Source organism: Antedon bifida, chromosome 1, assembly GCF_963402885.1.
Source record: "Antedon bifida chromosome 1, ecAntBifi1.1, whole genome shotgun sequence".
Classification (NCBI taxonomy): domain Eukaryota; kingdom Metazoa; phylum Echinodermata; class Crinoidea; order Comatulida; family Antedonidae; genus Antedon; species Antedon bifida.
In genome coordinates, this window is record NC_136226.1 from 32636219 (window position 1) to 32652352 (window position 16134).

The 16134-nt window shown below is 30.5% G+C and overlaps 1 protein-coding gene across 10 annotated transcripts in view; it reads left to right on the plus strand.

Annotated features, from left to right (window-relative positions):
• LOC144851195 (SH3 and multiple ankyrin repeat domains protein 2-like) overlaps positions 1-16134 on the plus strand; it is a 57478-nt gene that overhangs the window by 27909 nt on the left and 13435 nt on the right. For 7 of the 10 annotated variants that reach the window (XR_013614169.1, XM_078708760.1, XM_078708752.1 and 4 more), the window contains 9 exons: positions 318-498; positions 2613-2764; positions 3413-3580; positions 4758-4952; positions 5219-5285; positions 6805-7002; positions 10157-10306; positions 11449-11544; positions 13015-13078. Coding sequence is in view for 9 of the 10 variants with exons in the window: in XM_078708760.1 (XP_078564886.1) it covers positions 318-498; positions 2613-2764; positions 3413-3580; positions 4758-4952; positions 5219-5285; positions 6805-7002; positions 10157-10306; positions 11449-11544; positions 13015-13078 (1271 nt within the window). In the remaining variant the exon portion in view is untranslated. The remainder of the gene's footprint in view (positions 1-317; positions 499-2612; positions 2765-3412; positions 3581-4757; positions 4953-5218; positions 5286-6804; positions 7003-10156; positions 10307-11448; positions 11545-13014; positions 13079-16134) is intronic. The other 3 variants (XM_078708756.1, XM_078708758.1, XM_078708757.1) reach the window with 3 other exon arrangements.

Sequence of the window (16134 nt, forward strand, 5' to 3'; positions counted from 1 at the left end):
TAATACTTATATGGACTGCAATCTTAACCAGCAGCTGAAGCACTGTTTTTAAATTTACCCCAGTTTATTAAAACATAAATTGTTACTGTTAACTGTTCTTGTAGCCATCTTCTTCTGAAGACAGACTGATACTTAATATCAGTTGACTTCACTGCTGGTGTACTCAAGATCTACGTTTATATCATGCTATACTATAAACACAATGATCAAACATGGAACTTCAAATTTTAAAATATATATATTGATGATCAGTGTTATTACCTAGTGCATCTGAATCTACCTGTATTAACAATACTTTAACTATTTTTTCATTTCAGTTTAAATACAAGAGGCGTGTTTACAAACAATTGAACCTAGACGGCAGTCAGATTAAGAAATATAATGGGCGATCATATCAGAAAAATATGATGGAATATGTAAAAAGTAACTCCCCTGAAAAAGTGAAAAAGTTGCTTGACAAAGGACTTGATCCTAACTTCATTGATGAAACCTCAGGAGGTTAGTACTATGCACATTTATTGGTTTGGCTTTTGTTTAGTGCTATGCACATTTATTGGTTTGGCTTTTGTTTAGTGCTATGCACATTTATTGGTTTGGCTTTTGTTTAGTACTATGCACATTTATTGGTTTGGCTTTTGTTTAGTGCTATAGTTTCATTATTGGGATGAAATATAGTACAGTCAACTCTCCCAATACTGGACTCTCTGAAAACTGGAAACTCAAAAAAAAAACAGACTTTTCTTAAGGTCCAAAATGTCAACAAATTCATTTTTACCATTAGAAACACATTCCAAATACCAGACTTTCTGGAAAACCAGACATATTAGGCAGCCCAATGGTGTCCGTTATTGGGAGAGGTGACTATACTGGGTTTCCTCTATATTGTATTGCAATATTTGATTCATAATACTGATTAAGTTCACAAAAATATTGATTCCTTTAATTTAACGTAATCATTTTATATTTTGCATCGTTACATTTTATATTTTGCGTTGTTACATTTCACTGTATTGGAAGATGAGGAAGTGCTGTAGGCATTTTGTTTAGATATCATTGTATCTTATGACATAGGAATGAAATGAACACGTTTGTAATCAATAGTGCTGATGATGTGGATGGCTAGAGCTGTAGTAGAGCATTATTGACATCTGATCACAGCCTAATAACCTACTCCGTCATCATATTGGTTTTTGAAACACAACCCTCAATTTACCAAACCTGAATTTTGTTTACAATTGAATCTGTCAAAAATGTCAAAATATAGGTTATTCCACTTTTAAGCTCTGTCTACACTATTAAACTAGTTTGACAAACAAAATGTATAGTAGTAATATGCCTAAATATGGTAGTAATATGCCCAAATATGGCAGTGATATGACATCATCATGTCCATATATGGGCATATCACATTTTTTGTCACATAAAGTTTGATAGTATAGACAGAGCTTTAAGAGGGAACAAGGATACATGGTGAATGTCTGACAAACACTAATAATTCATATTTGGATAATGAAACTCCTAAACTAATAACAAGTTTAGTTAATAAAAGATTTTACAAGAACCTACCTTTGTAATTATGAACCTCAATATTATTATCATTTTCGTTTTGAAATTTAATATTAACATTACATACAATGTCAATAAAACTGTGTTTTGTTAACTTCAATATTGTGTACTAAGCTGTCAAAAACATGTCACAATTTATGGTGTTCTTTATTGTGAAAGGTGTAATTACATTGTATGTTAGACACATAAATTGTAATGTATACTATGAATTCATATTTTTGATTTGTGATAGACATTTCCAGAGATTTATGTATTTCAAATTTGTAATAAATTGTCTCCTTTACTACTTCTTCTTATGATTCAAATCTTTAAAAAATTGTTGGCTTGCCTCTAGTGCAGTACGTATCAATTTCAATATATCACTGAAATTTAACTTACGATTGATCATCACTATAAATTCGTAGAACAAAAAAATGTATTAAATTTTTTGAAAATGTGGTGACAAGAATCATCGAAGTAATGATGTAACAACTGACTTCCAATGGAGAAGAGGAAATAGATTAACATACAGATGCTGACCACCTGTGAAATGCAAATTAATTGGCATCATAAATGTGGCACAAGTCTGTTCTTCTCTTAGTCAAATCAGAATAATGATGTATGCGATTTAAATGAATGTTGAAATAACGTTCACTTTAATACTTGCATTACGTTAAATCCTGTAATGGAGGTAGCTTGATTCTTCAGATTTTCATTCAATAAACTTATAATAATTTAGCTTAAATTCAAAAGTATTTATTAAAGAAGTATTACAGTGGTTGTTTCTATTGCTGTTTATAATCCTTTAGTTGTATACTACCTCTTAAATTATTTGAAACACATGACATAATCCACCTATTAACATCTTAAATCCTTTCTCTGTTCTTTCTTTTATGCGTTTTCAACATAACGATTATTATCCCTGTTAACTGCCTTTGCTATGTTTCTTTATAATCTTTGTTTCTGCTCGCGTCACTATATTTTTTATTAATATATTTATGTACCCTACTCCCACTTGTAGCTTATGTACTCAAATTAATGTATCAATGTTTTAATTTCATCTTCAGAAACGCCCCTGACGCTGGCGTCAACTTTGAATAAATCGGAAGAGGTGATCAAGTTCCTGCTAAACGGTGGTTACCATAATGACTTCCGCAACAAGAGTGGTTTAACTGCCGTACACCGGACTGTTGTGAAAGGCAATGCACGCCTCCTAGAGGTAAACACACATGATGCCTTTAAACTCTACACTATCAAACTAGTTGACAAAAAGTGTGATGTGCCCAAATATGGTAGTGATGTGCCCAAAAATGGTAGTGATATGCCTAAATATGGTAGTGATATTCTCAAATATGATAGTGATATGACATCATCATGTCCATATATGGGCACATCACATTTTTTGATAGTGTTTCTATCTATACAGTATTATTAAATTCTATAACTTTCATTATAAACCTGTTCGTTTCTAGTTTGATACGTGCATGCAGTCTTTAAAAAAATAGCACATCAAAGTAAAACAGAATATTGATCGCGATTCTTAGTTAGTATTAACTAAGCTATGTTTCTATGGTTTAATTGTCAAATGTAAATTTTAATTTCCTTTTCACATTGAACCCTTTGATATATAGGCACTTCAATAAATAGGTTCAATACTCTTATTTTCAGTAATATCTAATGAATATTCATGCAATTAAAATCAATTCTATAATCTTATTGGACAAGCGCTTCTGTTGACTAATTTATCAAATCCAATGGAGATACTGTGTTTTATGATCACACATATTGTTTCATATTGATGTGTGAATATATTTTTTTTTTATGTAAAATTCAATATGAATATTTTTCATGGATTTTTGTTATTCAGGTGATATTAGATCTAGGTGCATCTCCAAATTACAAGGATGATAAAGGACTGACGCCGCTGTACTACACCGCAATGAATGGAGGCGACCCACGAATAGCAGAGATTTTGTTGAAAGATAAAGCAACAGTAAATAACGTTGACAGTCAAGGGTGGTCTGAAGTGCATCAGGTTAGTTAATGTTTAAATTTATGTTACTGTCGCGCAAGCACTCCCTCAAACAGGAGACGTACACCATGCGTTAAATAATTTACGACGACTCCAGTGTGGTTGTTATGGCAGAGAAGGAGAAAAAACAATTCATGTTAGACTTTTTAGGCTCTGTCTACACTATCAAACTAGTTTGACAAAAAACGTGTGATGTGCCCAAATATGGTAGTGATATAACTCAGCATGTCCATATATGGTCACATCACATTTTTTGTCACATAAAGTTTGATAGTATAGACAAGGCTTAAGACATGTTGTACAAGTACATTATTCAATCTTAGCATTTGTGTCAGAAACATTTTAATTGGACAATGTTCATAATATACACAATATATAACTTGTAGTTCAATGTTTACTCTATCCTTTTTTATTTCACTAATGTATGGTAATTAACTTACATAATGGTCTTACTACCAATCCCATCATGCTTATGTGTTACATTTCATGTTTTAACAACATGATAATTTGTGAAACTAGCTATAAATAAATCCACTTGTGTAACAGTGGAATCAGTACTAATTGACTGGTTTAATATGATTCCCTTGATAATTGTCAAATATAAATATCAGATTATTTTTACCAAATGAATTAATAACATGTACTCAATTATAATAAATAATATTACTTTATAATTATCTAATAAATCATCGTCCTAATTTTATTTTTTTATTGAATTTTACCAAACCTGCATTTACTTAATATTTAACTTTTAACTTTTCTGATTCAAATTTTAAATTAAACTTTTGATTAAGTTAAGATTTGCAAATAAATAAATAAATTAAAATTAGCATTTCTTAAAGCATCAACATATATTACGTTTCCATGTATAAAATAATAATAATATAAAATTTAAAATAATTGTGCTGTTTTTTTTTTATCGAGCTGTAAGTGTATATTTGTTTTCATAGAGAATGAGGAAAGCCAAATATAGGTTATATTCAGCAACGACACAAATGTATTCTGAAAAACGATATGTTAATGAGTATTATAATTTTGATATATAGTTTGTATGTGGTTTGTAGACCTTTTTCTGTTAGCTTGTGTTGATAGATCAGATAGAATTCCAATTCTCTTAACGACCGTCACCACTGCAACAAACGTAATTTAGAACGACATTAATTTTTTTTTCTCCCCGTAGGCATGTCGTTATGGTCGCGTGCAGCATCTAGAACACTTACTGTTCTACGGAGCGGAGATCGACGCGCAGAACGAAGCAGGGAACACCGGGCTTCACGTCTGCGCTCTTTATAATCACACGCCAGCAGCTCGTACGCTTCTCTTTCGTGGGGTCAATAAGGAGATAAAGAACAAAGCGAATCAGACCGCATATCAGGTGAGTACATCACTCATTCACGCTTTTTTCCTAGCCATCTGTCGTAAGAATTTTTTTTAAATCAACAGGAAAGAAAATTTATATTGTAATTTCAATGTATGCACTGTGGCTTCATTACTGTATTATTGTAGCTACAATTGGACATTTTTTTATACAAATCAAAAGAGGATAGGAATAGCAACATTAATTATAATTGTTTATAATTGTTTTAATACTGTATATTGTATATGATGTTTTTTGAAATTGATTTCTTACACTATTTTCAGGTTGCTATTGTTGCCAACAATGTCCAACTAGCTGAGATTATCAGAGATCATGCAGAGGATGCAGTTGGTATGTTTTTAAATGTTTTGTTATTCATATACATTCACAACAACACAATACATTGTAATCTAGTTTCTATTTAAATTAGTTAATAGTAGATTTTATCTTCAATCTTTGAATCACCTCTGATACCCTTTCCTCACCCAGTCTTTTATTACAATGCTCTTTACCAATAAGTGAAGTTCCTCTGTAATCTTTTCCTGTTTCTTTAAATTCAAAATTTAAAAATTCACAAATATTAGTAGTAAAATAGATTGGTTGCTGTAGATTCAACATTATTCTCATGAGAGCAAAATGCCATCAATTTACGTCAACTGAAATCTGGAGCAATATTGTGGGTGGTTGTGATTTAATAAGGTTATCTTAATATTCTTGTAATTGTTCATTTGACCTTTGGTTTCATAGGTTTTTCATAATCAACTGTGACATCTATTCAAATGTAAATTTAATGAAACATTTGTAGAGTTATGAATATATGATATCCTGTAGTACAAAAATAAAAACCTGTTTTTAATGGTCGTCCTAAAAAAACAATTTTTATTACTGTCTTGACGAATACAAAACACAATCTAGATAATGTGTTTTGATACTTTAATTATGATAATTAAGAAAAACCTTTTTTTTTTTAAAATTGCCGTTCGCATTGCAGGGCTTCTCAAATGTACGTCAGCTTATGTTGACGCCCTCAATTTCTTATACGAAATGTATCCAGCTGATTAGGATAGATCAAAGTAGTGTCGATGAGTTTTATATAAGTTAGCAAAAATAGAATACCTTACCACCAGGAACTTATCTGCATTGTGATTTGCATACTATTTGCATACTGATACATTTTTGCATATATCTGCATGTTTGATAAAGAATGCAAATATAAGCACATTGTTATTGTTTATTACTCCCAATGCCTCACTGCTTTAGACATTGATTGGGTAGAACCTATAGTTGATCCAGGTGAGTGTAGAACCAGGTGGTGGCCCAGACAGGTGGTGGATTTTATTTATTTATCAATGTATTCTTGTTGAATTTACAAGCATGGACAGATTTTTTTATTTATTTAAGTTATAATTGTATTTAATATGCATGCATTGCATTGATTCTAAATTCCAATCTAATATTTACTTTGTCGAAGGCCAATGAAGGAATGAAAATAGTAGTAATAATAATAATCGATAATGTGTATTTATTGTTATAAAAAACATAAAGTTGCATTTTCAATGAGTTGTACGGTATGTTCTTGTTTGCTGTATAACTATTATATAAATAACGCATAAATCAAATCTGTAATAATTTCGGTTTCAAATTCAGTATTTAGATGTAATTATATACTCATTTTTCATCTTTTTTTTATTTTAAGCTTATTTTTATGTTTGTGTCTTTAAGTAATGTGTACTAAAAATTAAATTCTGAATGTAGGGCTACTGTTTTTTTATTTCCTGTAAATACTAACATATTTCTTTTTTATAATTTAACTGTGTTATGTGCTGCAAGCCTGCATGATCAATTAACATGAAATACTTTATCTTTACAGTAATGCATAGACGGTTACCACAATACACAAATCGACGTCGATGGACTCAAGCACAAGGGTCGCTGACCCGGACAATAAGCGAGCCCCTTTTACCAGGTAGTTATTCTACCTTAGGTAGGATGGGGCATAGATTCCCCCGTCAGTTATCCTCTACCCCACTCACAGATTGTATCAGCACCGCATCCCTAGATATATCAGGTGAGCTCGGTGTGTTATACAAGCTCCTATGTCAATCACCTCTAACAAGTTGTCATCGCTGTTTGGTGTTAATTTACAATTTTTCTTTCATTTTTTATGCAAATTTGAATTTCTAAATTATATGTTGACTAACATCTGAATTGTTTTATGTTTTTTAAAAAAACTTATTCCATAAATTTTTTTCAAATTGTTGTATTCAAATTTTCTAAATTATTATTTGGTATTAGTTAAAATATATTATTTTTTTATGAAATTTGCAAGCATTTTTATTGGAAATTTTGCATGGCATTAAAATTGGATTAAAATGTATGTGTGTATCTTGATGACATAGGAGCTGAACTCACTTGGTTGTGATTTCATGCACTAACCGCTCATATTGCACTCACACTATTGCACCTATTTCTTGACGCACTAACCAATCCTAAATCTCTGTCTACACTATCAAACTTTATGTGACAAAAAAATGTGATGTGCCCATATATGGACATGATGATGTCATATCACTACCATATTTAACCATATCACTACCATTATATTCATAACATTTTTCAAACTAGTTTGATAGTATAGACAGAGCTTAATTGATATAAGGGTATGTTCAGACTATAAATGTATTTCTCAACAAAATATTTAATCCATCTATATTCAATTCACACTACAAGCTTTAATGAAAACATGTAACAATCTATCAACTGGACCAGTAAAAATACAATTGACCTTAATACCAAATTGATGGAAAGTAATTCCTCCAAGGAATTAAACAAACAACATTATCATGTTTGTAATATATTGGTATGATTATATGTTAATGTATTAAGATGTGATTAAACTGTTGGTTTCTAATGGCCAACAAGCATCATATTGAAAATTCAATATTGTCTGAACACACTTGAATATTTATTGCCATAGAAATGTACTTTTTATATGTACTAATATCTGCATGGCGATTTGAATAAAGCGTCAATTGAATATAGTATATAAGTGCAATATAGTACATATTCAATGGCCAAACATTCAATAGTTCATGAGCATGCTCTAATTGCATTACTAACACTGGTGGCAGTAGATAGGTTTCTTAGAATAATAGTTCCAGAAGGTCTGATATATTATACCCTAGATAGAACAACAGAGAGATTGTTTTTTCATCTCCCTAGCATGATATTAAAACAGTAACAATATATTAAAATACCTTTATAGATTAAAATATTTCCCTTGGAAATATTTTGAATAGAGCTTATTATATTAGTGAAACAACAATTTTATTCTGTCAAACTAGACTGGTGACTCTATGTAGCTTAGTGTTCTTAGATACAATATAGATATAAATATAATATAATCCTATGCTTTTAACAGTGACCCATTTGTCTTGGAGTGTACAACCCTGTTGTTAGTACTTATCCCCTTACTGAACTTTGTGTGAACAAAAGGTAGTATAGAGTGTTTATATACCTGGATATAGGCAGTGGGAGTGAAAAGGCTTTGATAATAGCCGGCTGTTTTCAATGATAGGATAGGTACAGTTAGTACAACAATCTGTTTACTTATCACCTTACATTGCAGAATTGTTTAAAATCATTCGTGCGGTTTATATACATCTAATATATTTGTCTATTGAGAATACAGGATTGGTTATGAAACAGAACTAAACTATTTTGTTAAAATTAAAAAAAAAAAAAAAAATTATCATTGTGGAAAGATTAATGCAATGAGAAAACATTTAAGCTAGAACATAATTATAGTGAATACATATTTTTATTACCAAAACATTTATGATTATAAATATATTATTTATTAGTCTTTCATTTAAAAGTACAAAAGACTACTAAGTCTACAATTTAGGAGATCCGACCTGTCAACAAATTTAACTAATGACTCTAGCATTTCAAGTTGATCCAACACCAAAATATTAACATACAAACATTTAAATGAACATAGAATCAGTATATTATGAATTTGAGAAAGGGGCCATCCAGAACTACAACATTTATAATTTATTCATAATTTATGATTTATGTCATACCACAAACGTATGACAGTTCATTTTGACGTGTTTCACAAATTATGGTTTTAATCAAGGTAAAAGCTTACCAATATATTTTAGTACGTAGGCAGATGCACAATTACGCCAAAGAGGTATATGCTGGTAGTTTCTGATTTAATCGTCTATTTTTGACGTATTTGGATTGTTTATGCAGTATAAATTGCTACTGTATTCATCTAATAGGACGTAAGCAAGTTTCATTGTGGGTTTTGTTGTCTTTCACGTCAATGTCGGACAATCCTTGAGGCTGAATTAATTAAATAAATACTGATATGTTCTACCTTTAGTATGTACAATGTTAGGTTATGCTTTATTTCATATTTATAGTTTTACATAAACGCAATTCATTCATTTTAATGTTACATTCATTATCATGATTTTTCATTTATATAATAATTTCATATTTCATCATTATTATTATTATTATGATCTATAAATCCTATATGTATATGCAAAATGTCATATTGATATTGTAACGTTGTATTACACTATTATATTATATGCTTACACTATTATATTATATGCTGTATTTTCACACTATAATACACTGCAATACACTCTTACAGTCTTATACTCTGTATATATATCTTGTATACTTCGCTCTGTATTCTTTTTAACTACTTCCCTATAATACAGTCAACTCTGGAACTCTTACTCTCTATATACCGTACCAGAAACTTGGCATAAAATAAGGGCGAATAAAGAAAGTATTTGGACTAGAAATTTAACTGGTGGACAAAAAATGATCATGAGCTAGGCTAGGCTAAAAGAAAATGTTGTTTTCATACCTTAAGCTCTGTCTACACTATCAAACTTGATTTGACAAAAAATGTTATGTGCCCATATATGGACATGATGATGTCATATCACTACCATAGTTAGACATATCACAACCATAATATATGAGCACATCATACTTTATTTGTCAAACTAGTTTGTGTAGACATCAGAGCTATACAAACCCCACTTGCTACGGGCTTGTATGTATTCTGAAAACCACATTTTACCAGCCCAAGGGTATCCTAATGTTGAGTTGACTGTAATAATAACATTCTTTCTTTGTTTAATTCCTTCTTCTCACTGTTCACTTCTTTTTTCACTTGGTTCTTCAAGACGGTACAAGATCTCTACGAGCCTCACCATCTTCAGCACTACTGCACCCCTCTGTCGTCAACGGTAGTAGTATATGTTATATTGCTGTAAAGACTTATAGGGGCTTGCAACCTGGGGAACTGTCGCTAACTAAAGGCGACATTGTACAAGGTATACTAACTTAACTCAATTTTATTTGCTTTACTAATACTACATTTATTTGGAAGTCAAAACAATATGAAAGCCTAGCCCTCATGCATAAATGTTGTCAAATTTCTTGGTTGTGGTTCTTTTTATGTACATTTTTCCAATTGTGTTTTTATTAAATTGCAGTTTTATTCAGTTAAAGGGTGGTTTTCAGGGAGGGCTGTTATTATTTTAATGCAAGTCATTTCTAGTTCTGTATTTTTAGTATATTTTTCCCTTTACTCATAATTGTATAATCAATGCGATTTATTTAAAATTATTTCTGACAGAGTTCTCTTATACAAAAAGGGGGTGAATCAACTCTGATTAGTATATAAGAGAGCCTTTACGCGAATTCATCATTTACACTTAAATTACATTTAAGTTGTAATTCTAAGATTTATGTATTAATTTTAAATCACATGCATCATCGGATTACTACCAAAGATATTAACATTCAAATGTTATGTGAATAAAACTCTTAATAGTATTAAAAGATGAATAAATCTGCAGTTTAATTCAGCACAAATGTTTCTTTAGTAAAAGACAGATATAGTTTAGTACAATTTTAAAGTGTTAAGGTTTCTTTTGTTGTAAAACAAGACTTACTATCCTGCTACAACCTTGGTTGTTTTGTATAATAATTGATAAGTAGGATAAATCTGGATTATTCAATCTGTATGTACTGTAGGCCTTAAATAATGCTATTCTATATTGTTAAACTTTAATATAAAACCTTCAATCAAGGCTCCTTGTCTGTAAAATGGTTTAGATATAAAATGTTCTGTTCATGTTGTTTTGTGACAAAAAATGATCTAGGCCCCTACTAAGTAACTGCAGGCGGTTTTTTTTAAAGCATAAGACCTCTTAAAGACCAAATACTACTAGTGATAAATATGTTTGGAACAAATACCCAAGTTGAATAGAAAGTATTGAGGACTCTAAAGCCTTGTCTACACTATGACAAAAAAAAGTGATGTGCCCATATATGAACATGGTGATGTCATATCACTACCTTATTTTGGCACGTCACACATTTTTTTGTCAAACTAGTTTGATAGTATAGACAGAGCTTTATACATTAAAATGCAGTTGATACATAATTTGTATATTTCTTTCAACTTTAGTGACAAACAGAACAGATGAGAGTTACTGGGAGGGAAGTGTTGGACATGCGCATGGAGTGTTTCCAGCATATTGCGTTGATAAAGTTGTAATGCGAGGTACGTGTATGTTATTTCATTTGTTACCTTTAATAAATAAAAATGATGGTTCATAACTGAAAATGTCATAACTTGTCAATTTGTGTAGAGTATGGCTGGCGTCTAATAGAGATTTGTCATGGAGGCCTTTTCCTCAGCACCTTAATGTTTGTTTATAATGTTTAGGAGTATAACTGTATTAAATTGTAGTAGAACTGTAGCTTGATGTTTGTCTTCTAATCCCAGAAACAGGGTTCAATGTTGACCTTGTGTCGAACTCAAAACTCTTTCTACTCCCTACACCTCAAGTGAGACTTAATTTTATAAGCACAATAATTATATAGTTTATCCATCCTGTAATTGACTAGTTTTTCGATGTTGGATCCATATGAAAAAATATATATATTATGAGTCCATTGCAGATGTACTATACAGTAATTATACTTCAATAATGTACAATTTTGAACTCTGTTTATTATGGCACTGGGAGGTCTACAAATTAACCCCTGCTTGCAATCTGTAGATATTTACTTTTCTTTTCAAAACAACATCTGTAAACATCATGTTTTGATGAGCACTGTAAACTTTCACTTTTAGTTACACTTTGTTGGTATATAAGCATCGATAAGTTTAAATAAAAGGACCCAGGTGTGCTTAAGTTCCAGCTGTCTATAGCACCTGAATAGAAACGTTCTTTCATTGTAAAAATCTCAAATTTCAATAATCTTCAAATTTTGATGTTTTAACCTATTTGTACACAATTTGAAATAAGGAACATTTCTAATTTATTTATCCCTATGCTGTCTAGATAATATTTTGTTTAAGAATATTTAATTAATATTTATTCAAAATAAATATTATTTATGTATATTTTATTTGATCTGAGATTGTGGATAAAATTATTATTACCGGTATATTATTCTTATAAATTATAAAATGTCTTCATATATTGGATATAAAAATAAACAGAATTTATATCGAATAATTGACAAAATATTTTAGCCTGCCCTCTATAAAATCTATATTAACTTTGTGGTTAAGGCAGGGAGTTAACTCCCTGGCTAAGGCAAGCCCATTTGGCTTCTACGTGTATAGAATATAAACTATGTATTTCTTTTTAACAAAAGACAAATTGTTTGAATACCAAAATCATAAAATTGTTTATGATTATGTATGAATCATGTTAAATGTATTGTTAAACCCCAAACCATTAATTCAGTTGAATATTGTAATGAGATCAGTGAAGCGTATCAATTACTCATCCACCAATAGGCAGCTTATCTATTCAGAGTTAGTAGAGTAGTAAGTTGACATTCATTCGCGGTTTAGTTAGGTGGTAGAAAGGTAGATGGTCCTTGATAGGTAGACAGACCTACGGGGTTACTGCTGTGTCTGTTATGAGGGTTTCTTCGCCAGCTTCTTGCTGCGTTCGTTTGGATTTGTTTACTTCTTAGTCTTTCATCATGTTAAAATTTGTGGTTTACTCGACAGGCAAGAAGGTGGAAGCAGACACTATATCATTGTCTGTTGGATCGGATTCAAGCTCCACTTCTGGGTAAGTTGAAACATTATATTTATTATCTAAATTATTTTTAGACAATAATTTAAGAATTATGATTTGGAATTTTTTGTTTTGTTCTCTTTTTTTCTGTTCAAATAATTAAACAATGAATTTATACAGCATTAACACGCTCACTCTATCCGCCTGAAATGTACAGGTACATGTAGAAGAATAGCAGATTAATATAACTACATTATATTTATGTTATTAAATGTACATCCTGAAGTGGAATTGATTTGTTTTGAAGTTTAATCATCATGACATAGTAGTTTAGCTATGATTTACAGTTTCGATCTTTATTTGATCATCATCAGGAATGTAGTAGTTTTATTTTATACATATTTTACTGTATATGATTACCTTTTTGTTTTCTTTTTCTTTTTCTGAAGTGAATTTTGTATTATATTATGAACTTATTTTAAATAATTTAAACTGTAAACTATTAAAAATGAGAAAACTACAAGTAACTAATGAAGCATGGCAAAACACAACTCACCTTTTGTATACCTTGAATCATATGAAATACAATAGGGTGGTTTAAACTTTACTTACGTTATTCAAATAATGTATTCATTCATATGCTACGTGTGTACATTAATATTTAGCATGGTAGTAGGGGAATTAGTTTTACAAATAATCACACGAAAATATTGTACTACTTTAGTGAATCATTCATTCATGAAATACTCTGGTTTTTTAAATGCTACAGTAAATGCTATGGTGTTGCCAGATTGAAATAGAACTTCTTGATAAAGTTTAGCTGTAGATGTACACTAGAGTTTGAAGCATGTAATGCCATACATTAACTGATTACATTGTCAAACTAACAGATTTGATAATTGAATTAAATGTACAGATTGGATGGCTTTTGACTTTCTGCTTTCAAACCATTTATCAACCTTCTTTCGTTCTTGAACTGAGATGTCACTGCAGAAAGATAAAGTGATATATGAATAATTTATCTCACTTAAAATGGAACATAAATGCTGCGGAATGAATTTATCGTGAGATAAGCTTTTAATATTCACAGTTTTTCTGAATGATGCTAACATTAAAATTAGAATGTAAGACTTTTTAGAACTGAGATATACCATCTGTTACAGTATGCTTCCTTGTGCTGTAGTATCATGTATATTTTAGATTATCTAAATTGTTGAATATGATATTAAAAGATATAATTAAATTTTAAACAGCAAAATCTTTTGAGATATAGACCTCTGTACTACATCCTGTCTATAAATAACTGTTGGGGTAATAAAGTATTATTACCCATTTCACATCGTCTAGCAAAACTCTGGTGTTTACATACACTTGTGTGCAGACCATACAAAACTTCATGTAGTTAAAATATTAATTCTTATTTCAAATTTTAGATTCAGTTGATCACTTAATTCTTAACCTTGGTACTAATAGTAATACTATACTAATCAAGTTCTTTCTCAGTGGTCAGTCTGTACTTTCATGGACTTTACTGAACTTAAGTTCTTTCTCAGTGGTCAGTCTGTACTTTACTGGACTTCTCCCTGGATAAACCTAAATCTATTTGGCCTAATTACTATCAATCAACAATGCAAGCTCACAACAATATGGCAATGCTATTTTATTCATTTTGTTGAAAGGAGATGAACCTTTGTGACCTGAAGGTCATAATGTACAATCACTTTGTTTGTTTCAAGTGTCAGAATAGCAACTTACAAATAATACATTGATTAACATTAACATTTGCTGGTATATTGTTTAGAAAGAACATTATTACTTTATATAATTCTATATTCAATTCAACTTTATTTCAAACTGTTCATATGAAACATATACATACAATAAAAATAAAAAAAGAGAAAGAAATACAAAGCATTATATGACTGGATATTGGAATATACAGTTTGTTTGTTCATTTTATTTTTCACACACAAAGTATAAATGAACTTAAATTTTTCTCACAGATTTTTTTCATCTTTATTATTATCAATAACTTTTATTACTTCATTTTTAGCATATCACCAGGCAGTTTATTAGAATTTCTTCTGTTCTTGTAATGTTATTGCTCAGTGCTTGATCATTTTTCAAGGACCAACCCCACAGGCTAAGGACCACTGGTCACTTTCTTCTTTTCTGTTCAAGAACCACCAGTCACTTTCCTAATACTGTTACTTTAATACTTGCATTCTATTTTATCCATTGTGTTCTGTAAATTGTTAGGTGTACTGTAAATGCAAGGACGATCTTAAAATCCTTAATTGAAATAGCTTTAAACTTTTGCTTCTAATCCCATCAGTGAGTTTTTTTTAATTGATCACCTACCAGTACTTCTTTAATATTATAAATAACTATGAATTCCTTGGAAATAAGAGAATAATCCATAACGAAAAATAATTGTCTCAAAGCCTATTCGGATATACGACGATGGTAATTAAAAGTTATTACATTTTGCGCAATTAGTTTCATTGAACATTTCCATAATGGAACATTTCATCTAGGTGTACTGTATGTTGACAAAGTTGTAGTTGTTTTGTTTAAATTCAGATGGGTTAATTGAAGTAGGATATCTGCTTTGTTTGGCAGTAAAGGAACTGTTTTTATTTGCTTGATATATTTCTCCATTGCTATCACTTTCTTTTTGATAAGGTTTCAGGGTTAAAAAGCATGGTGGCCACTTCCAACAGTCACTAAAACTTCATCAACATTACAAACAGAGATCCTCACCTATGAACTACTGTCTCTATCAACATGTATACAGTATGCATGGTTTTATTTGTCAATCAGTTTTCAGTCTCAAAAGGTGGTGAATGATACAATGGCAACTAATAAAAGTTCATCATCAACAAAAACAAACAGTGAACACCAGCTATGGACTATTGTACACTTTGTCTATGAGGATATATATTGTGGTCAACTTTTAAAATCCATCATGGGTCTCTTATTTAGAGACCAGCTTGAGATGTTAATGAGTTGTGTCAAAGGTCAGGTAGTTTGAGTCACAAGCGTCTACAACAGCTTGAGAAAACAATTATTTATTGTCTAGCATAATAATGGTTCATAGTCGCTTATAC